The sequence below is a fragment of the Armigeres subalbatus genome, chromosome 2 (genome assembly GCF_024139115.2).
Source record: "Armigeres subalbatus isolate Guangzhou_Male chromosome 2, GZ_Asu_2, whole genome shotgun sequence".
In the NCBI taxonomy this organism is placed as follows: domain Eukaryota; kingdom Metazoa; phylum Arthropoda; class Insecta; order Diptera; family Culicidae; genus Armigeres; species Armigeres subalbatus.
The window spans coordinates 426861750-426885558 of record NC_085140.1 but is presented as its reverse complement, the minus strand read 5'-3'; the positions used below and the strand labels follow the sequence as shown (position 1 = coordinate 426885558).

The following is a 23809-nucleotide window of genomic DNA, read 5'->3' as shown; positions in this document are numbered from 1 at the left end:
TCTCACTTCTCACAGTAAAATGTGAAAAATGTGAAGTAAGAAGTGAGAAGTGAGACATCACATTTTTCATTTGGAACTTTGTATAAGATATGAAAAGTGTGACTTCCCATTTCTTACTTCTAAGTTCGTATTTCACATTGAAAAGTGAGAAATAAGAAATGAGAAAGTCGGAGTGAGAAGCTTCACTACTTACTTAACACCATCCAACTTCTCACTACTCATTTTCCATTTCTGACTTCTCACTGTGAGAAGTGAAAGGAAAAAAGTGAACTGTAAGGAGTGAGAAATGAGACATCTTTCCAATTGACTCTTCTTATGGGAAGTATGACGTTTCACTTAATTCTCACACTCCATTTCTGACTACTTATTTCCCATTTCTCACTTCTAATATTTCACTTCTCAATTCTCTCGTCTAGCTTCTCGCTTTCCACCTCTTACCTTTCACGCTCACTTTTCACTTCGCACTTGTCATTCGACCTAATGTCCAATGACCGTTCGGTCTAATGGCCTTGAGCTTAATGACCCAGAATCAAAATAAATCTACGCCAATTCACGCTGCTGCGCCGCCAACGCAAATTGCAAATGGTCTAACTAACTAAGTAGTATTACAAACGGCTCCATGATCTATAGACAAGTCGGTCAAGCGAACCTCAACAGAACAGGAACTGACCAATTAAATACATATTGATAACTTTATTATGGAGATGAGCTAGCCTTGGGCTGAAAGTCTCCTAAATAAAGATTAAAAAAAACTTTATTATTGCTCATCAAATTGATGAAACAATTATAAAGTTACTTCAAAAAGAATAGTGACGAAATGCACTCGCAAAAGATGAATTTTACTACCCATGATTTCATAGTTGACGTATCAATTATTCCAAATTTTCCAATTTTTCGAGCAAGTTTGACTTACTACGCGTTTATTAGCGTAATTCATCCGCTGAAACATCGATACGTTGCATGAATAAACCCTCATTTTAGTGTTAACTGGTTGAAATGTTTTGAATTTGTGATGCTTGTCTGTAAATCATTCCAAATGCATCGGAAAGTGCGATGGTTGTTACGTCAACTTTAAAATCATGGGCAGTTTGAACACCAATGAACGGGCTGCTTTTTGGGGTTCTACAAAAAATACCGAATGAATTTTAATCTTCTATTAACTAATTGTCTTCCCACCTCCGTAGATTGCATCCCAGCAACGTTACAACGACTTCCAGCGATTGCTGTGGGATCAGATGAGCCGCATCGACCAGTCGAAGATATTCGACGACAAGTTGTACCGCCAAGTCCGGCTGATGTCCATCATTGGGCCGAGCGCTTTACCACCCGATCAACTCGATAGGGTAAGTTCCACTTGAACCGGCTTATCATCAATGAATCATCATTTCCTCTTTCGCACGACAGTACAACCGAATCGTGAACGACATGCTGGCAATCTTCAACGGAGCCGACATCTGTGCCTTTGAGCGACCGTTCGAGTGCGGTTTGCGGCTTCAGCCCCACTTGAAGGATGTAAGTTTTTTTTTTCGCATGCGTTTGTGATTGATTGATTGGAAATTAATTTCCGCGGTTGCAGATTATGGCTAAGAGCAGGGACTGGAATGAGCTGCAGTACACGTGGTTGGAATGGCGACGCAAATCTGGCAGACACATGCGGGAGTTGTTCGAACAGCTGGTTGATCTGACCAACGATGCTGGCCGAGTTAACAGTAAGCTTATAAAGATATTCAATATCAAGTGCTTCTAATTATATTTTGTTTTATAGATTTTACAAATGCTGCTGCCTATTGGCAGTTTCCGTACGAGTCCAGAAATTTTCGTGAAGAAATGGAGCAAGTCTGGAACGAAATTCTTCCTCTGTACGAAATGATTCACGCCTATGTTCGTCGAAAGTTGCGGGAATTTTACGGCCCTGACAAGATCAATCGGAACGCTCCTATTCCCGATCACATCCTAGGTGACATGTACGGACAAAGCTGGAACAACATTTTGGATGTCGTTATTCCCTATCCTGGGCGAAGTTTTTTGGAAGTCACACCGGAAATGATCAAACAGGGCTACAACCCACTGGTGATGTTCCAAATAGCGGAGGAATTTTTCGTATCAATGAACATGAGTGCCCTTCCGCCAGATTTCTGGCTTACGTCGATCTTGACTCAACCACCAGACAGACCGATTCTATGTCAACCCTCTGCGTGGGACTTCTGTAACGGAAAAGATTACCGCATTAAGATGTGCACCTCAGTAACTCATAAAGATTTCATCACCGTTCATCATGAACTGGCACACATCCAGTACTTCCTAAACTATCGAAACAAACCCAAAGTGTTTCGTGACGGTGCCAATCCAGGTAATGTCCCGTTATTTTCCATATTAATGTGATTCGAATAACTCTAATCCTCAAATCTTATTACCAGGATTCCACGAAGCAATCGGCGATGCGGTAACCCTGTCGGTCGCCTCGCCGAAGCACCTGCAAAATCTCGGCCTGGTGCAGAAAAACGTGGACGACACGGCCCACGACATAAATTTCCTGTTTTCGTTGGCGCTGGAAAAAGTGGTATTCCTGCCGTTCGCCCTTGCCCTTGAGGCCTGGCGGTACGACATCTTCGACAAGCGGACCCGGAAGGAGCAGTACAACTGCCACTGGTGGCTGCTGAGGTGAGAAGGGGCGAACTGATTATTTTAAATGCCCGTCGCGGAGGGAGAAACGGATTGTTATGAATTGTTCGTGGTTGATCATGTGTTTTCAATTTTCTTTTTAATTTCAGAGAGCAATTCGGAGGTGTGAAACCGCCGGTACTGAGATCTGAACTTGATTTTGATCCCGGAGCGAAGTACCACGTGGCGGCTAACATTCCGTATATCAAGTAAGTGAAAACTATTTTTAAAAGGAATGGAAAATCATGAAAACAACAACGGGTGATCAATGTTGGGAAAAATAGCATCAAATAGCTGTGAATGCCTATCTTACAACAAATCATTGGGGGAGACTGGACTGTGGGTTTTCTCATTTCCGATGTATCACAGTCAAAAATCAATAAACTCACACAGTCAAAAAACAATAAACTCCCAAGCAGTGAATGTAAAAAAAAAACAACATTGTCAATGACAACAATATTGGCCTCTCTTGTAAATGTTGGGACAAACTCAACTCGCAACAAGCGTTTGTCCCAAACTGCAACGGAATAGGACAATGATCACCAGCCGTGCATTTTGAGAAGTAGTCGGTTTTCGATTATATTTTTGGTTAAATAAGTTATCAATGATGAGACATAAACATAACCATCTGATGATATGATTTGTGTTTAACTGCTAAAATATACAAGTTATCGCACTTTGAAAAGTTCACAACAATTACCTCCCCATATTTATTGCAGATAAAATGGAACGCAACATTGTCTTTATCCTCTGCAGATGAGGACAAAGACTTATCACTATTCTCTTTTGTTGCTTTTCAGCGACAATTACACTCCTTGCTCCCAAGGGATCAAGTCTCCCCACCTTCCCCTATTAATGAACCAATTTTTGTTATGTCGTCAAATTTTTGACTCGGTGACGAATAAGGGATCAAGTGTCCCCATATTGACGAAACAACTTGAATTCTAAATATCGGTGTTCAGGTCATATTGACTCGGATTTGACTCAACAATATCTCAGGCATTTCTCAGCCAAATTCACACGTTTACCCAACATAATTGTTAGCTCTTCAATTTTCTGAAACTGACCCAGATTGTTGATCGACCACACCTACATCCTGTAATCGTCGGAGGAAGGATCATCAGTTGGCCACATTAATATAGACGAAAAGAAAAGTTGCACAAGAATATCGCGCATGAACGATTTTATTGCTGTTTTTAATAATGTATCCAAGGGCCCTTCGTGAAGAAGAAGAAGAAGAAGAAGAAGAAGAAGAAGAAGAAGAAGGCCCTTCGTGAATGGGCCCTTATGATGCTTTTCTCCATTCTCGATACAATTGTTTGCTTTCGCCGTCTATACCAAAAATAACCTTACGGCTTCCACAAACCCGGTTCGAGCAGAAACGATTCAAGCACCAGCCTTTCATGGTTCGATACACAATTATCTTCATTATTTGTCAAATAAATTATTCAATTAGTGTATGAATTAAACGAACATCATATTACTTACTTACTTACTTATGAATCCTATACACCTCCGGTGCAATGGGCCGACTTGAAAGTTCTTCATCCTGAGCGTTGCCCAGATATCGCTTTAACCTGTTGCCAGGTTAGATTTCGGTCGACTTCTTTTATTTCTTTATTGAGGCTTCGTCGCCAAGAGCCTCTGGGTCTGCCTCTTCTGCGATGTCCCGCTGGGTTCCAGTCTAATGCTTGTTTACAGATTTCGTTTCCGCCCCTACGTAGAGTGTGGTCGACCCAGCCCCACTTTCGATCCCGAATTTCTGTTGCTATCGGCCTCTGGTGATAACGACGATGAAGCTCGTTGTATGAGATCCAGTTGTGAGGCCACCAAGCCCGAATTATATACCGCAGGCATCTGTTGATGTATACCTGCAGCCGTTGAGTGATACACACCATGTTTTGCCCGCGTATAACAGCACAGATTTCACGGTAGAGTTGTAAATTCATATCTTGGTGCGTTCACTTATCTGTCTGTTTTTCCAGATATTTGTTAAACTCGCAAAGGCAGCCCTTGCTTTCTTGATCCGTGCGCCTATGTCGATCTTGGTACCGCCGTCTGACGCTACCTTTGGCTACCAAGATATTGGAAACATTCAACATTATCCACTGTTGCTCGGCTACTGTGCAAATGGAAGGGGTCGCCGTGTTTACATCCAACGATATGGGTTTCTTGACGTTCATGACTAAACCTTGACTAAACCTGCCGAAGAAGAACGCTCGGCAAGGTCGTTGAGCTTACTCTGCATATCAAAGCGTCGTGAGGCGAGGAGTGCAACGTCAGGAGCCAATTTGAAGTCTTTCAAGCGCTCCACGGTTATAAGCTGCCATAGCAGCCCACGGTATGGTTCACGGTCAATCGCACCTTCCAGAATCTCATCGATTACGATGAGGAACAGCAACGGTGATAGAATATATCCTTGTCTCACACCAGGACGATCCGGATAGGGTCGAAAAAGACCCCATTGTGCAGCACTCTACACGAGAAGGCCTTGTACTGTGCTTCAATGAGGCCAATTGTTTTCGCAGGAACTCCATTGCGTCTCTTTTCGTAGTCTTGGAATTCGTTGACCTGCTCTAGAATGATGCGGAGCGTGACAATATGGTCCACACAGGATCTTCCAGCACGGAATGCGGCCTGCTGCCTCCGCTGGAGAGTCGCATCGATTTTCTCGTGAATCTCTCTCTCTCTCTCTCGTCGACCAGAGACTCTGCCCAGGCTCGCTTGTCCCGTCGACATGAGCGTTTTACTTCCTTCTCCAGAGCCGAGTATCGTTGACGGGCTAAGACTTTGCACAGCAAAAAATATATTAATATGCCGCGACGTAACTTTTTGGAATGTACTCGATAATTCTATGTAAAAACAGATTCAACGTATTTTCACACCACATTTGATGCTTATATACACAGCTCAACGTAAAATATGATTGATGAAAAAGTTTTTATGACTGCGTATAAACACCGCAAAATTACCTTTAATTTTTTGTAATATATTACATTAGAAAAGCTGCACATCAGGTTGTCTTGAAAACAAACGTAATATTACAGAAAAAGCGAATTTATTGCGTCAAATCAATGTAGTATTACCGGAACCGAATCACAACTGTCACTGCAGTCGAGATAAGTTTCCATTTTGTCATTCGGAAGAAAACAGTGTGAGCGGCAGCGAAAAATCGTTTAGAAAACGGAATTATCACACGGACCCCGATCACCTCAAGGACACTTGAAGGACATACGACAATTGATCCGGAGCAAAGAAATTCCACAGGTAAGATATTCTTAGATGCACGAAAGCTGAAATAAATTTTCTATCTGTTCTTTTCGAACAATTACTTATAAACATTGATGTTTTCTTTGTTTGCAGGTCGAATAATCTGTGGAAGCGAACCTGAATTTCCCGTTCGGCGTACTAGCGGGAGCAAAAGCTACCAGGTAATCGCAGAGCGAAGGCGCTAGCCAGTTTCAACCAAAACCAATTCGGGAATCTAACAGGTAAGGTGACATTTTTGAAACTCATTCATCTGAAACAAATTTGCTATTTATTCTTCTTGTTTTTGTTACAGCTGATCAAATATTCCTGTGGAATGCATGGAGCTTTTTGACCATGTACCTATGTACACTGTACAATTTTCAGAGGATGAATGGAGCGAAATAAATAATTGTAATGCTATAAAACTAGTGCAGCACTCCACCGGGCGCGAAAGAACGAAGCAACATTCGACTCAACGACGGATCAAGTAAGTATGCAAAAGCGTTACAGCATTAAACATTGCTGTATAGCTAATTAGGGGAACGGTTTGGCAATTCATCCCATAGCTCCTATTTCCATCCCATCAAAAACAAAGCAATAAAAAGGAATTTGGTTTTATTTATTTTTTATTTTTGTGATTTTTTTTATCAGTGAGCACGCTTGCTAGCAAAAAGAAGCGACGAGATTCGTGCTGTATTTCTTTGATGTGCGATGAGATGAATATACGTTCAGTGAGATGGAAAACGTAACAGTTCCCCAATTTTAAAGAGTAAACAAAGGTGAAAATAAGCATTAATGAATAAATATAAATGATTAAATTAACCACTTAAAATTAAAAAACAAAATAACAATTTAAATATTTAATTTTTAATTTTCAATTTTTATTTTTTACTAGCAGACCCGACAAACTTCGTTTTGTCGAACATTGATTTATACTCTGATTAGTTTTTGAGTTAGGGGCAAGCCAGAGTAAACGCGACGAGCGATGCGACGCGACGCGACTCACGTAAAAGAATAACAATCAATATCAACAGGCTGTCAAATTGCACTGTCGCGTCGCGTCGCATCGCACGTCGCGTTTACTCATGCTTACCCCTTATGCTGAAATTTCTGTTGCATTTGTATGGGAGCCCTACTTTCGAAAGTGGGGAGAGGTCTCTAACCATCTTAAGGACACTTCTCACGGAATGCAAACTTAAAAGTACTCGCGTTTTCAAGGGCACACCACTCGACAGGGAAGTAACATACATACATCTGTATTTTTTTTATTATTTCAGTTTTGCTGCCTCGCAACATGCGTGAAATAATAAAAATGACAATTGTGCGCTACTTCCATATCGAGTGGTGTGCCCCTGAAAACGCAAGCACTTTGAAACCTGGATTCTGTGATTAGTGAACTTAAGAACTTTCCCCAGCCCCAAAAACCTCTGCATACACATTTTCACACCGATCGATTCAGTAGTTATCGAGTCTATAAGGGTCAGACAGAAATTCATTTTTATGCATATAATACAGAAAGATTTCATTTTTAATAAGAAATTCTATTTTTCTATGTACAACAATTTAAAATTTAGACCTGTGCGCCGATTGAAATTTCATCAGCAGCTGCTTAGTATATCATTTTCAGCCAGCGGCGGCAGCGTGACTCGGCGTGAACTAATAGATAGAAATTTTCCGAAATTTCTCCGCAAGTTCGCTCAGTAATTCCTCCGCAAGTTCCTCCAGTTATTCCAACGGAGGTTTCTCTTTCTTCCAGGAATTCTTTCGGAAGTTTCTCCAGAAATTGCTCTGTAAGCACTGCAAGGAATTCCTCTAGAAGGCGTCTGGAAGGACCGCCAGGAATACTCCTGAAAGTTCCTCCAGGAATTTCTCTGGAAGTTTCACGTGAATTTCATTTGGAAGTTCCTCCCGAAATTCCTTAGAAAGTTCCTCCCGAAAATAAACCGGAAGTTCCTTCCTGAGTTCCTCAGAAACTTCTTCAGAAGATCCTTCAGGAATTCCAACGAAAGTTCATTCAGGAATTTATTCGTAAGTTCCTTCAGGAATTCTTCCTTCAGGAATTCCCACAAAGGTTTTTCCAGAAATTCCTCTGGAAGAACTGCCAGGAATTCCAAAAGAAGGTCCACCAGAAATTATTCTAGAAGGTCCGACAGGAATTCTCCTGGAAGCTCCGCCAGGAATTCCTCTGGAAGTTTCGCGAGGAATTCTTTTAGAAGTTCCTCCCGGAATGCCACCAGAAGTTCCTCCAGGAATTTCTCCGAAACTCCGAAGTTCCTCTAGGAAGTCTTTCGAAAGTTTCTCTAGGAATTCCTTCAGCAATTTCCTCGGAAGCTCCTTCAGCAATTCCTTCGGAAGATCCTACAAAAATTTCTTAGGAAATTCCTCCAAAAATTTATCCAGAAGTATCTCCAGTAGTTCCTTCGAAAGTTCCTCCAGGAATTTCTTTGAAAGTTCCTCTAGGAATTCCTTGGGAAGTTCCTCTAGAAATTCCTTGGGAAGTTCCTCTAGAAATTCCTTCGGAAATATCTCAAGGAATTCCTTCAGAAGTTCCTCTAGGAATTCCATCGGAAGTTCTTCCAGCAATTCCTTCGGAAGTTCCTCTAGGAATTCCTTCGGAAGTTCTTCCGGCATTTCATTCGGAAGTTCCTCCAGCAAGTCCTTCGAAATTTCCTCCAGCAATTCCTTCGGAAGCTCCTTTAGGAATTGCTGAGGAAGTTCCTCTAGGAATTCCATTGGAAGTACCTCTAGGAATTCCTTCAGAAGTTCCTCTCGGAATTCCTTCGGAAGTACCTCTAGGAATTCCTTCGGAAGCTCCTTATGATTTTTTTCTAGGAATTCTTTCGGAAGTTCCTCCAGCAATTACCTCAGAAGCTCCTTCAGCAATTTCTTCGGAAGATCCTACAAAAATTTCTTGGGAAATTCCTCCAAAAATTTATCCAGAAGTTTCTCCAGTAGTTTCTTCGGAAGTTCCTCCAGGAATTGCTTCAAAAGTTCCTCTAGCAATTCCTTTGGAAATTTGGCTAGGACTTCCTTCGGAAGTTCCTTTAGGAATTCCTTCGGAAGTTTCTCTAGGAATTCCTTCGGAAGTTTGTCTGGGAATTCCTTCGGAAATACCTCTAGGAATTCCTTCAGAAGTTCCTTCAAGATTTTTTTTTGAATTCCTAGGAAAGTTCCTCTAGGAATTTCTGAGCAAGTTGCTCTAGGAATTCCTTCGGAAGTTCCTCTAGGAATTCCTTCGGAAATACCTAAAATATATAATTTCTGGGCAAGTTCCTCTAGGAATTCCTACGCAAATTTCTTGAGGAATTCCTTCGGAAGTTTCTCTAGGAATTCTTACGGAAGTTCCTACAGCAATTCCTTCGGAAGTTCTTCCAGCAATTCCTTCGGAAGTTCCTCCAGCAATTCCTTCGGAAGTTCTCCCAGCAATTCCTTCGAAAGTTCCTCTAAGATTTTTTTTCGGAATTCCAGGGGAAGTTCCTCTAGGAATTTCTGGGCAAGTTCCTCTAGGAATTCCTTTGGAAAATTTTCTAGGAATTCCTTCGATAGTTCCTCTAGGAATTCCTTCGGAAGTTCCTCTAGGAATTCCTCCGGAAGTTCCTCTTAAAGTTTTTCTAGGAATTCCTTCGGAAGTATATCTAGGAGTTCTTTCGGAAGTTCCTCTAGGAATTCCTTGGGCAGTTCCTCTAGGAATTCCTTGGGAAGTTCCTCTAGGAATTCCATGGAAAGTTCATTTAAGAATTCCTTCGGAAGTTCATCCAGCAATTCCTTCGGAAAATGCACTAGGAATTCCTCCAGAAGTTCCTCTAGGAATTCCTCCGGAAGTTCCTCTAGGAATTCCTCCGGAAGTTCCTCTAGGAATTTCTCTAGGAATTCTCTCGGAAGTTCCTCCAGGAATTCTTTCGAAAGTTCCTCTAGGAATTCCTTAGGAAGTTCCTCTAGGAATTTCTTCGGAAGTTCCTCCGGAAGTTCCTCCAGGAATTCCACCGGAAGTTCCTGCAGGAATTCCACCGGAATTTCCGGTAGGAATTCCACCGGAAGTTCCTCCAGGAATTCCTCCGGAAGTGCCTCAAGGAATTCCTCCTGAAGTTCCTCCAGGAATTCCTCCGGAAGTTCTTCTAGGAATTCCTCAGGAAGTTCCCTCAGGAATTCCTCCGGAAGTTCCCCCAGGAATTCCACAGGAAGCTCCTCCAGGAATGCCACAGAAATTCCTCCAGGTATTCCACAGGAAGTTCCTCCAGGAATTCCTCCGGAAGTTCCTCCAGGAATTCCTCCGGAAGTTCCTCCAGGAATTCCTCCGGAAGTTCCTCCAGGAATTCCTCCGGAAGTTCCTCCAGGAATTCCTCCGGAAGTTCCTCCAGGAATTCCTCCGGAAGTTCCTCCAGGAATTCCTCCGGAAGTTCCTCCAGGAATTCCTCCGGAAGTTCCTCCAGGAATTCCTCCGGAAGTTCCTCCAGGAATTCCTCCGGAAGTTCCTCCAGGAATTCCTCCGGAAGTTTCTCCAGGAATTCCTCCGGAAGTTCCTTCAGGAATTCCTCCGGAAGTTCCTTCAGGAATTCCTCCGGAAGTTCCTTCAGGAATTCCTCCGGAAGTTTCTTCAGGAATTCCTCCGGAAGTTCCTCCAGGAATTCCTCCGGAAGTTCCTCCAGGAATTCCTCCGGAAGTTCCTCCAGGAATTCCTCCGGAAGTTCCTCCAGGAATTCCTCCGGAAGTTCCTCCAGGAATTCCTCCGGAAGTTCCTCCAGGAATTCCTCCGAAGTTCCTCCAGGAATTCCTCCGAAGTTCCTCCAGGAATTCCTCCGGAAGTTCCTCCAGGAATTCCTCCGGAAGTTCCTCCAGGAATTCCTCCGGAAGTTCCTCCAGGAATTCCTCCGGAAGTTCCTCCAGGAATTCCTCCGGAAGTTCCTCCAGGAATTCCTCCGGAAGTTCCTCCAGGAATTCCTCCGGAAGTTCCTCCAGGAATTCCTCCGGAAGTTCCTCCAGGAATTCCTCTGGAAGTTCCTCCAGGAATTCCTCCGGAAGTTCCTCCAGGAATTCCTCCGGAAGTTCCTCCAGGAATTCCTCCGGAAGTTCCTCCAGGAATTCCTCCGGAAGTTCCTCCAGGAATTCCTCCGGAAGTTCCTCCAGGAATTCCTCCGGAAGTTCCTCCAGGAATTCCTCCGGAAGTTCCTCCAGGAATTCCTCCGGAAGTTCCTCCAGGAATTCCTCCGGAAGTTCCTCCAGGAATTCCTCCGGCAGTTCCTCCAGGAGTTCCTCCGGAAGTTCCTCCAGGAATTCCACCGGAAGTTCCTCCAGGAATTCCACCGGAAGTTCCTCCAGGAATTCCACCGGAAGTTCCTCCAGGAATTCCACCGGAAGTTCCTCCAGGAATTCCACTGGAAGTTCCTCCAGGAATTCCACCGGAAGTTCCTCCAGGAATTCCACCGGAAGTTCCTCCAGGAATTCCACCGGAAGTTCCTCCAGGAATTCCACCGGAAGTTCCTCCAGGAATTCCACCGGAAGTTCCTCCAGGAATTCCACCGGAAGTTCCTCCAGGAATTCCACCGGAAGTTCCTCCAGGAATTCCACCGGAAGTTCCTCCAGGAATTCCACCGGAAGTTCCTCCAGGAATTCCACCGGAAGTTCCTCCAGGAATTCCACCGGAAGTTCCTCCAGGAATTCCACCGGAAGTTCCTCCAGGAATTCCACCGGAAGTTCCTCCAGGAATTCCACCGGAAGTTCCTCCAGGAATTCCTCCGGAAGTTCCTCCAGGAATTCCTCCGGAAGTTCCTCCAGGAATTCCTCCGAATTTCCTCCAGGAATTCCTCCGGAAGTTCCTCCAGGAATTCCTCCGGAAGTTCCTCCAGGAATTCCTCCGGAAGTTCCTCCAGGAATTCCTCCGGAAGTTCCTCCAGGAATTCCTCCGGAAGTTCCTCCAGGAATTCCTCCGGAAGTTCCTCCAGGAATTCCTCCGGAAGTTTCTCCAGGAATTCCTCCGGAAGTTTCTCCAGGAATTCCTCCGGAAGTTCCTTCAGGAATTCCTCCGGAAGTTCCTCCAGGAATTCCTCCGGAAGTTCCTCCAGGAATTCCTCCGGAAGTTCCTCCAGGAATTCCTCCGGAAGTTCCTCCAGGAATTCCTCCGGAAGTTCCTCCAGGAATTCCTCCGGAAGTTCCTCCAGGAATTCCTCCGGAAGTTCCTCCAGGAATTCCTCCGGAAGTTCCTCCAGGAATTCCTCCGGAAGTTCCTCCAGGAATTCCTCCGGAAGTTCCTCCAGGAATTCCTCCGGAAGTTCCTCCAGGAATTCCTCCGGAAGTTCCTCCAGGAATTCCTCCGGAAGTTCCTCCAGGAATTCCTCCGGAAGTTCCTCCAGGAATTCCTCCGGAAGTTCCTCCAGGAATTCCTCCGGAAGTTCCTCCAGGAATTCCTCCGGAAGTTCCTCCAGGAATTCCTCCGGAAGTTCCTCCAGGAATTCCTCCGGAAGTTCCTCCAGGAATTCCTCCGGAAGTTCCTCCAGGAATTCCTCCGGAAGTTCCTCCAGGAATTCCTCCGGAAGTTCCTCCAGGAATTCCTCCGGAAGTTCCTCCAGGAATTCCTCCGGAAGTTCCTCCAGGAATTCCTCCGGAAGTTCCTCCAGGAATTCCTCCGGAAGTTCCTCCAGGAATTCCTCCGGAAGTTCCTCCAGGAATTCCTCCGGAAGTTCCTCCAGGAATTCCTCCGGAAGTTCCTCCAGGAATTCCTCCGGAAGTTCCTCCAGGAATTCCTCCGGAAGTTCCTCCAGGAATTCCTCCGGAAGTTCCTCCAGGAATTCCTCCGGAAGTTCCTCCAGGAATTCCTCCGGAAGTTCCTCCAGGAATTCCTCTGGAAGTTCCTCCAGGAATTCCTCCGGAAGTTCCTCCAGGAATTCCTCTGGAAGTTCCTCCAGGAATTCCTCCGGAAGTTCCTCCAGGAATTCCTCCGGAAGTTCCTCCAGGAATTCCTCCGGAAGTTCCTCCAGGAATTCCTCCGGAAGTTCCTCCAGGAATTCCTCCGGAAGTTCCTCCAGGAATTCCTCCGGAAGTTCCTCCAGGAATTCCTCCGGCAGTTCCTCCAGGAGTTCCTCCGGAAGTTTCTCCAGGAATTCACCTGGAAGTTCCTCCAGGAATTCCACCGGAAGTTCCTCCAGGAATTCCACCGGAAGTTCCTCCAGGAATTCCACCGGAAGTTCCTCCAGGAATTCCACCGGAAGTTCCTCCAGGAATTCCACCGAAGTTCGTCCAGGAATTCCACCGGAAGTTCCTCCAGGAATTCCACCGGAAGTTCCTCCAGGAATTCCACCGGAAGTTCCTCCAGGAATTCCACCGGAAGTTCCTCCAGGAATTCCACCGGAAGTTCCTCCAGGAATTCCACCGGAAGTTCCTCCAGGAATTCCACCGGAAGTTCCTCCAGGAATTCCACCGGAAGTTCCTCCAGGAATTCCTCCGGAAGTTCCTCCAGGAATTCCTCCGGAAGTTCCTCCAGGAATTCCTCCGGAAGTTCCTCCAGGAATTCCTCCGGAAGTTCCTCCAGGAATTCCTCCGGAAGTTCCTCCAGGAATTCCTCCGGAAGTTTCTCCAGGAATTCCTCCGGAAGTTCCTCCAGGAATTCCTCCGGAAGTTCCTCTAGGAATTCCTCCGGAAGTTCCTCCGGAAGTTCCTCCAGGAATTCCTCCGGAAGTTCCTCCAGGAATTCCTCCGGAAGTTCCTCCAGGAATTCCTCCGGAAGTTCCTCCAGGAATTCCACCGGAAGTTCCTCCAGGAATTCCTCCGGAAGTTCCTCCAGGAATTCCTCCGGAAGTTCCTCCAGGAATTCCTCCGGAAGTTCCTCCAGGAATTCCTCCGGAAGTTCCTCCAGGAATTCCTCCGGAAGTTTCTCCAGGAATTCCTCCGGAAGTTCCTCTAGGAATTCCTCCGGAAGTTCCTCCAGGAATTCCTCCGGAAGTTCCTCCAGGAATTCCTCCGGAAGTTCCTCCAGGAATTCCTCCGGAAGTTCCTCCGGAAGTTCCTCCAGGAATTCCTCCGGAAGTTCCTCCAGGAATTCCTCCGGAAGTTCCTCCAGGAATTCCTCCGGAAGTTCCTCCAGGAATTCCTCCGGAAGTTCCTCCAGGAATTCCTCCGGAAGTTCCTCCAGGAATTCCTCCGGAAGTTCCTCCAGGAATTCCTCCGGAAGTTCCTCCAGGAATTCCTCCGGAAGTTCCTCCAGGAATTCCTCCGGAAGTTCCTCCAGGAATTCCTCGGAAGTTCCTCCAGGAATTCCTCCGGAAGTTCCTCCAGGAATTCCTCCGGAAGTTCCTCCAGGAATTCCTCCGGAAGTTCCTCCAGGAATTCCTCCGGAAGTTCCTCCAGGAATTCCTCCGGAAGTTCCTCCAGGAATTCCTCCGGAAGTTCCTCCAGGAATTCCTCCGGAAGTTCCTCCAGGAATTCCTCCGGAAGTTCCTCCAGGAATTCCTCCGGAAGTTCCTCCAGGAATTCCTCCGGAAGTTCCTCCAGGAATTCCTCCGGAAGTTCCTCCAGGAATTCCTCCGAAGTTCCTCCAGGAATTCCTCCGGAAGTTCCTCCAGGAATTCCTCCGGAAGTTCCTCCAGGAATTCCTCCGGAAGTTCCTCCAGGAATTCCTCCGGAAGTTCCTCCAGGAATTCCTCCGGAAGTTCCTCCAGGAATTCCTCCGGAAGTTCCTCCAGGAATTCCTCCGGAAGTTCCTCCAGGAATTCCTCCGGAAGTTCCTCCAGGAATTCCTCCGGAAGTTCCTCCAGGAATTCCTCCGGAAGTTCCTCCAGGAATTCCTCCGGAAGTTCCTCCAGGAATTCCTCCGGAAGTTCCTCCAGGAATTCCTCCGGAAGTTCCTCCAGGAATTCCTCCGGAAGTTCCTCCAGGAATTCCTCTGGAAGTTCCTCCAGGAATTCCTCCGGAAGTTCCTCCAGGAATTCCTCCGGAAGTTCCTCCAGGAATTCCTCCGGAAGTTCCTCCAGGAATTCCTCCGGAAGTTCCTCCAGGAATTCCTCCGGAAGTTCCTCCAGGAATTCCTCCGGAAGTTCCTCCAAGAATTCCTCCGGAAGTTCCTCCAGGAATTCCTCCGGAAGTTCCTCCAGGAATTCCTCCGGAAGTTCCTCCAGGAATTCCTCCGGAAGTTCCTCCAGGAGTTCCTCCGGAAGTTCCTCCAGGAATTCCACCGGAAGTTCCTCCAGGAATTCCACCGGAAATTCATCCAGGGATTCACCCAAAAGTTCCTCCAGGCATTCCACCGGAAGCACGTCCAGGAATTCCACCGGAAGTTCCTCCAGGAATTCCACCGGAAGTTCCTCCAGGAATTCCACCGGAAGTTCCTCCACGAATTCCACCGGAAGTTCCTCCAGGAATTCCACTGAAGTTCCTCCAGGAATTCCACCGGAAGTTCCTCCAGGAATTCCACCGGAAGTTCCTCCAGAAATTCCACCGGAAGTTCCTCCAGGAATTCCACTGGAAGTTCCTCCAGGAATTCCACCGGAAGTTCCTCCAGGAATTCCACCGGAAGTTCCTCCAGGAATTCCACCGGAAGTTCCTCCAGGAATTCCACCGGAAGTTCCTCCAGGAATTCCACCGGAAGTTCCTCCAGGAATTCCTACGGAAGTTCCTCCAGGAATTCCTACGGAAGTTCCTCCAGGAATTCCTCCGGAAGTTCCTCCAGGAATTCCTCCGGAAGTTCCTCCAGGAATTCCTCCAGAAGGTCCGCCAGGAATTCCGACATACGTTCCTCTAGGAATTCCTCGGAAGTTCCTCCAGGAATTCCTCCGGAAGTTCCTCCAGGAATTCCTCCGGAAGTTCCTCCAGGAATTCCTCCGGAAGTTCCTCCAGGAATTCCTCCGGAAGTTTCTCCAGGAATTCCTCCGGAAGTTCCTTCAGGAATTCCTCCGGAAGTTTCTTCAGGAATTCCTCCGGAAGTTCCTCCAGGAATTCCTCCGGAAGTTCCTCCAGGAATTCCTCCGGAAGTTCCTCCAGGAATTCCTCCGGAAGTTCCTCCAGGAATTCCTCCGGAAGTTCCTCCAGGAATTCCTCCGGAAGTTCCTCCAGGAATTCCTCCGGAAGTTCCTCCAGGAATTCCTCCGGAAGTTCCTCCAGGAATTCCTCCGGAAGTTCCTCCAGGAATTCCTCCGGAAGTTCCTCCAGGAATTCCTCCGGAAGTTCCTCCAGGAATTCCTCCGGAAGTTCCTCCAGGAATTCCTCCGGAAGTTCCTCCAGGAATTCCTCCGAAGTTCCTCCAGGAATTCCTCCGGAAGTTCCTCCAGGAATTCCTCCGGAAGTTCCTCCAGGAATTCCTCCGGAAGTTCCTCCAGGAATTCCTCCGGAAGTTCCTCCAGGAATTCCTCCGGAAGTTCCTCCAGGAATTCCTCCGGAAGTTCCTCCAGGAATTCCTCCGGAAGTTCCTCCAGGAATTCCTCCGGAAGTTCCTCCAGGAATTCCTCCGGAAGTTCCTCCAGGAATTCCTCCGAAGTTCCTCCAGGAATTCCTCCGGAAGTTCCTCCAGGAATTCCTCCGGAAGTTCCTCCAGGAATTCCTCCGGAAGTTCATCCAGGAATTCCTCCAGAAGTTCTTTCAGGATTTCATCCGGAAGTTCTTCCAGGAATTCCTCTGGAAGTTCCTCCGGGAATTCCTCCGGAAGTTCCTCGAGATTTCCTCCTTGAATTGCTCCAGGAATTCCTCCGGAAGTTCCTCCAGGAATTCCTCTGGAAGTTGCTCCAGGAATTCCTCCAGGAAGTTCCTCCAGGAATTCCTCCGGAAGTTCCCCCAGGAATTCCTCCGGAAGTTCCTCCAGGAATTCCCCCGGGAGTCCCTCCAGGAATTCCTCCGGAAGTTCCTCCAGGAATTCCTCCGGAAGTTCCTCCAGGAATTCCTCCGGAAGTTCCTCCAGGAATTCCTCCGGAAGTTCCTCCAGGAATTCCTCCGGAAGTTCCTCCAGGAATTCCTCCGGAAGTTCCTCCAGGAATTCCTCCGGAAGTTCCCCCCGGATTTCCGCCGGTGTCTCCCCCAGGAATTCCTCCGGAAGTTCCTCCAGGAATTCCTCCGGAAGTTCCTCCAGGAATTCCTCCGGCAGTTCCTCCAGGAGTTCCTCCGGAAGTTCCTCCAGGAATTCCACCGGAAGTTCCTCCAGGAATTCCACCGGAAGTTCCTCCAGGAATTCCACCGGAAGTTCCTCCAGGAATTCCTCCGGAAGTTCCTCCAGGAATTCCTCCGGCAGTTCCTCCAGGAGTTCCTCCGGAAGTTCCTCCAGGAATTCCACCGGAAGTTCCTCCAGGAATTCCACCGGAAGTTCCTCCAGGAATTCCTCCGGAAGTTCCTCCAGGAATTCCTCCGGAAGTTCCTCCAGGAATTCCTCCGGAAGTTCCTCCAGGAATTCCTCCGGAAGTTCCTCCAGGAATTCCTCCGGAAGTTCCTCCAAGAATTCCTCCGGAAGTTCCTCCAGGAATTCCTCCGGAAGTTCCTCCAGGAATTCCCCCGGAAGTTCCTCCAGGAATTCCTCCGGAAGTTCCTCCAGGAATTCCTCCGGAAGTTCCTCCAGGAATTCCTCCGGAAGTTCCTCCAGGAATTCCTCCGGAAGTTCCTCCAGGAATTCCTCCGGAAGTTCCTCCAGGAATTCCTCCGGAAGTTCCTCCAGGAATTCCTCCGGAAGTTCCTCCAGGAATTCCTCCGGAAGTTCCTCCAGGAATTCCTCCGGAAGTTCCTCCAGGAATTCCTCCGGAAGTTCCTCCAGGAATTCCTCCGGAAGTTCCTCCAGGAATTCCTCTGGAAGTTCTTCCAGGAATTCCTCCGGAAGTTCCTCCAGGAATTCCTCCGGAAGTTCCTCCAGGAATTCCTCCGGAAGTTCCTCCAGGAATTCCTCCGGAAGTTCCTCCAGGAATTCCTCCGGAAGTTCCTCCAGGAATTCCTCCGGAAGTTCCTCCAGGAATTCCTCCGGAAGTTCCTCCAGGAATTCCTCCGGAAGTTCCTCCAGGAATTCCTCCGGAAGTTCCTCCAGGAATTCCTCCGGAAGTTCCTCCAGGAATTCCTCCGGAAGTTCTTCCAGGAATTCCTCCGGAAGTTCCTCCAGGAATTCCTCCGGAAGTTCCTCCAGGAATTCCTCCGGAAGTTCCTCCAGGAATTCCTCCGGAAGTTCCTCCAGGAATTCCTCCGGAAGTTCCTCCAGGAATTCCTCCGGAAGTTCCTCCAGGAATTCCTCCGGAAGTTCCTCCAGGAATTCCTCCGGAAGTTCCTCCAGGAATTCCTCCGGCAGTTCCTCCAGGAATTCCTCCGGAAGTTCCTCCAGGAATTCCTCCCGAAGTTCCTCCCGAAATTCCTCCGGAAGTTCCTCCAGGAATTCCTCCGGAAGTTCCTCCAGGAATTCCTCCGGAAGTTCCTCCAGGAATTCCTCCGGAAGTTCCTCCAGGAATTCCTCCGGAAGTTCCTCCAGGAATTCCTCCGGAAGTTCCTCCAGGAATTCCTCCGGAAGTTCCTCCAGGAATTCCTCCGGAAGTTCCTCCAGGAATTCCTCCGGAAGTTCCTCCAGGAATTCCTCCGGAAGCTCCTCCAGGAATTCCTCCGGAAGTTCCTCCAGGAATTCCTCCGGAAGTTCCTCCAGGAATTCCTCCGGAAGTTCCTCCAGGAATTCCTCCGAAAGTTCCTCCAGGAATTCCTCCGGAAGTTCCTCCAAGAATTCCTCCGGAAGTTCCTCCAGGAATTCCTCCGGAAGTTCCTCCAGGAATTCCTCCGGAAGTTCCTCCAGGAATTCCTCCGGAAGTTCCTCCAGGAATTCCTCCGGAAGTTCCTCCAGGAATTCTTCCGGAAGTTCCTCCAGGAATTCCTCCGGAAGTTCCTCCAGGAATTCCTCCGGAAGTTCCTCCAGGAATGCCTCCGGAAGTTCCTCCAGGAATTTCTCCGGAAGTTCCTCCAGGAATTCCTCCGGAAGTTCCTCCAGGAATTCCTCCGGAAGTTCCTCCAGGAATTCCTCCGGAAGTTCCTCCAGGAATTCCCCCGGAAGTTCCTCCAAGAATTCCTCCGGAAGTTCCTCCAGGAATTACTCCGGATGTTCCTCCAGGTATTCTACCGGAAGTTCCTCCAGGAATTCCACCGGTAATTCCTCCAGAAATTCTACCAGAGGTTCCTCCAGGAATTCCACCAGAGGCTCCTCCAGGAATTCCATCGGAAGGTTCTCCAGGAATTCAATCGGAAGTTCCTCTTGGAATTCCTCCGGAAGTTCCTCCAGGAATTCCCTCGAAAGTTCCTCTAGGAATTCCTCCGGAAGTTTCTCTAGGGATTCCTCCGGAAGTTCCTCTTGGATGTTCCTCCGGAAGTTACTACTGGAGAAATTCCTACAGAAACTTACGCAGGGATTGCTACAGAACTTTCCGGAAGAATTCCTAGAGAATTTAGAAGAAAATCCGGAAGAATTCCTGTATAAGTTTTTGGATTAACTTCCGGAGGAATTCCTGGAGGAACTTCCGATGGAATTCCTGGAGGAACTTCCGGTGGAATTCATGGAGGAACTTCCGAAGGAATTCCTGGAGGAACTTCTCAAGGAATTCCTAGAGGAACTTCCGAAAGAATTCCTAGAGGAATCCCTAGAGGAACTTCCGGAGGAATTCCTAGAGGAAGTTCCGTAGAAATTCCTAGAGGGACTTCCGTAGGAATTCCTAGAGGAACTTTCGGAGGAATTCCTACAGGAACTTCCGGAGGAATTCCTAGAGGAACTTCCGGAGAAATTCCTAGAGGAACTTCCGGAGGAATTCCTAGAGGAACTTCCGGAAGAATTCCTACAGGACCTTCCGGAGGAATCCCTACAGGAACTTCCGGAGAAATTCCTAGAAGAACTTCCGGAGGAATTCCTAGAGGAACTTCCGGAGGAGCTCCTAGAGGAACTTCCGGAGGAATTCTTTGAGGAACTTCGGGAGGAATTCCTAGAGGAACTTCCAGAGGAATTCCTAGAGGAACTTCCGCAGGAATTCCTAGTTGGAACTTCCGCAGGAATTCCTAGAGGAACTTCCGCAGGAATTCCTAGAGGAACTCCGCAGGAATCCCTAGAGAAACTTCCGCAGGAATTCTTAAAGGAACTTCCGGAGGAATTCCTAGAGGAACTTTCGGAGGAATTCCTAGAGAAAATTCCGGAGGAATTCCTAGAGTATCTTCCGGAGGAATTTCCAGAAGATCGTCTAAAAGAATTCCTAGAGGAACTTCTGGAGGAATTCTTAGAGGAACTTCCGGAGGAATTCCTAGAGGAACTTTCGGAGGAAGCGCTGGATAAATTCCTGCGGAAACTTCTGGACGAATTACAGGAGCAATTTTCAGAGGAATTTCTAGAAGAACTTGCGGTGGACTTTCTAGATGAACTTCTGGAGGAACTTCCGGTTGAATTCTTGGAGAAACTTCCGGAGGAGTTTTTGGAGGAACTTCCGGAGGAATTCCTGGGGGATCTTATGGAACTCCTGGCAGTGCTTACGGGGAGGGTCCTAAGTAAGTTTCCGAAGATTTTGGCAGATGTTTTATGTGTAAAATTATCCCACGTCGATCCACGCCGCCGAATACCAACGGCGTGACGCCGCCACGCCGCTGCCGCTGGCTGGAAATGATCTATAAAAATAAATAAAAATCACATGAGACTGCCATGCTGCCGCGGCGCTACGGCCATGGCGTGCCAAATGAAAATGATCTATCATGCTGTCGCGGACAATAATTAAATCAGCCCACAGGTCTACTAGTATTCAAAAGTGTGAAAATATGACTAAAAATCCTAACACATTAAAATATCAAACTCTAAAGAACAATGAAAACTATTGAAAGCCAAAAAAATTAAAACATTTATATTAAAAGCAATTTTTAAAGCTAACGTTTTTCGACCATCAATATTTTTTATTATACTTTATGTTTATGTACAACATTTTTGGAAATAAAATAAAATAATGCAATACTTTCATCAACATAAATTTCGAATACATGAAAGAAAATTCCCGAACATCCCTATAACCCAGCTGCCGAAAGCACCCCCCTGGCGTCCTATACTATCACAAGGGGTTTGACAATAGCCACCATGTCCACGGACGGTAGCTCATTACCGTCCGTTGTTATTGTACGAAAATAAACATCATGTGTTTTGTTTACTATTTGTTTTGGTTAAATCTGAAAATTGTTTTCAAAATAATTTGCAAGATTTACATCTTGGACCATGGGAATTATGTTATTTGATGATAAAATATAATAAACTTACGAATTGGAGTGAATCGATAGGTGAAATCAAGCGCTATACGAAATCATATTTTGTAACTTGTTCTCACGCTCCGATTCAAACAAAAGATATTATTATTGTTTATACCGTGGTGAGCATCACAGTTGAAATGGTCCGGGCTAGCAACCCTATAACCAGAGACCGGCGGAGTGAAAAACTGACGAAATGGCAACGTATGAAAATGCATGAAATCGTTTAAATTATACTGGCAGCACTTGAAATTTTTGCTTGCTTCTTATGGAAGCAAAAAGTAAACAAGTCGAATTGGAACCGCTTTTGACGGTTCGATTGGAAACAAGATGGCGTCTTCGCTGATCTCTTATTCTAGTATTTCTAGTCCGGGCATGCAAATCGAACAACATTCATTAGTGAAATTAAAATGAAATAAATGGTGTGCAGAAAGATGTTCTATGATTATATTTACATGCCCATAATAGCTGGTATTATTTTTAAACAAATTGAAAATGTGTAGCCAACAATATTTTGAATAAAATCTAGTTGCTTGTGAACGCACGATTCGGGAGAAGTACTTTTCAAAATGTATGCTGGACATATTCATGGAGATGTTCGCTACGCTGAGAAGCATCTCTTGCCACGGGGTTGGCCGAAAGCGATATTTCTTCTGACAGGTTTTTACGTCGTTTTTGTTATTACGTCGAAAATATTACGTCGCAAATCGCATTATTTTGAGGAGAAAATTTCAATTACGTCACTTTTTGTAACACAAAACTGATGTAATATCACATACGATTTGCGACGGCGATGATGTGCATCGAATCTGAGGTGATATTACAAATTTTTTTTTGCTGTGTGGCTCATTTCTCCGAGACCATGGCGTCCCATAATGCGCTCATGGTTCGAGTTGTCGGATCCGATCTTCGCATTGAAGTCGCCCAAACAGATCTTGATATCACCCTTCGGAATTCTATCTACGACGGCATTGAGTTGACTGTAGAAGTTCTCTTTGTCTTGCAGATCGGCAGCATTGGTTGGCGCATAACATTGGATTATAGTAAAGTTTCGGACCCGAAGCTTGGCAAACGGGCTTCACTCAGTAACAGGATCTCTAGATTCATGCGGCTTGATTCTCGAACAAATTTATGTTTCGGGAACAGTAGGTTGTTGGTTCAAGGGATGCGGCTGCCATCTTTGGTACAGCTTCCAGGGAATAGCATTTCATACTCAGCCGCTAGATGCCAGAACAGACGCTGTTGGAGCCGCACCTCCTTGGTGAACAAACGCTCGATAAGTCGAGTCAAATTTGTTTAAAGTTCCACCCAACACCAGGACTAGGCTAGTGCGCTAGTATCAAACATATTTCAGCTTCATTACGCTAGATTCGTGCTTTTCTTCAACTTCAAGCAATAAACTTGTGAAAAATCACTTTGACTCGGTTTTCTAGCAGCCATGTTTCGTTGACTTCGCCAGGCAGGATGAGCAAGAGTTTTTTTCTTTTATCAGGAAAAAGTATCTAAATGTACCTACAAGCTTTCGCACATGAATTTAACCACGAGCGTCTTCTTTTTCCATGATTCTTTTCCTTATCAGTCGAAAAAATTAAACCCGTTGCTGGCCAATGAATATTTAAGTGAACTCGGAGCATTCTAGTTCACTGGATGTTCATGGGGAGGTTAATTTTTTGAAAACAATACCCGCAGCCAGAGATCGTATTCCTCACTCATTCTCACTCACTCAGATTTTCCCTGAGGAATTGATTTTCAGGAAAGAAAAAAAAAGTCTGATGAGAGACAAACAGATTTACCCTCACTAACCAAGTCGCGATGAATTGATTTGCTTATTTCTCACTTCTTTCATCCTATTCGCACCAACACAGATTGCAAAAAGAGTAGCCATTAGGGAACAAATAACCTGACTTCTACATGCTATCGACGTGGTGGTATGGCTAGAATGAACGCATCTCAACGCTATTTTTGTCGATAGTCTAGGTCAGAATCCCGTTCCGGTCATAAAATGTTTGATGTAGGACTACGTCTGTCTTTTCTATACTGGGGTCCAGTTTGCGATTGCGAAAATCGGAGACCGCCACGAAAGTTTAATCTCAGCCGTCTCTAGATCAAGGATGAGTCAACCCTTCATTGTATAGTTCTAAAAATAAAGATTTTCAACTATTTATTATTGAAAATTGGCAAACAATTTAGAAATAGTAAAACAACCAATCCCGTGCATGCATCGCAAGCACAGACATCAAAATCAAGCAACTTGCGGGTTTGGATCTAATCCTCAGTTCGAACAAGATTTCACGCAGAGCGGAAACAGCAGCACGATGGCACTGGTAGGATTTTCAACGGCAATCCATCGCATTCGTCGGCGTCGGTGGTCATCATTCAACCTCAACGAACCAACATTTTATGTGAAGAAAGGGTTGATTACAAAAATGTCGTCTGCTACAATGCCGCGTGATGCAGTGGCGTCTTACCGAAAAGCCATCTAGTTTTGTTGATTGTAAAAATGGACTATTTCGTTTTGGCTTATTTGCTGTTAGTGATTCCATCCATTCGAACAAATTTATTGCCTCATCTCTCTCCGACGCGCTTGTGATTCTGCTACCGATTGGCAACTTACTGTCGTCGTCAAACGATTAAGTTTTGTACTTTGAAGAAAATTCATCTCGGATCAACCTTTTTGCCTTTCTCGTATACTGCCGCTAACTGCAAGTCGAGC

The 23809-nt window shown here is 46.2% G+C and overlaps 1 protein-coding gene across 4 annotated transcripts in view; it reads left to right on the top strand.

Moving 5' to 3' along the window:
- Nucleotides 1–23809, top strand: part of LOC134217890 (angiotensin-converting enzyme) — a 531134-nt gene that overhangs the window by 42891 nt on the left and 464434 nt on the right. For all 4 annotated transcript variants that reach the window (XM_062696724.1, XM_062696721.1, XM_062696723.1 and 1 more), the window contains exons 4-9: nucleotides 1185–1343; nucleotides 1405–1512; nucleotides 1577–1709; nucleotides 1766–2350; nucleotides 2418–2661; nucleotides 2772–2870. In XM_062696724.1, the coding sequence (XP_062552708.1) occupies nucleotides 1185–1343; nucleotides 1405–1512; nucleotides 1577–1709; nucleotides 1766–2350; nucleotides 2418–2661; nucleotides 2772–2870 (1328 nt within the window). The remainder of the gene's footprint in view (nucleotides 1–1184; nucleotides 1344–1404; nucleotides 1513–1576; nucleotides 1710–1765; nucleotides 2351–2417; nucleotides 2662–2771; nucleotides 2871–23809) is intronic.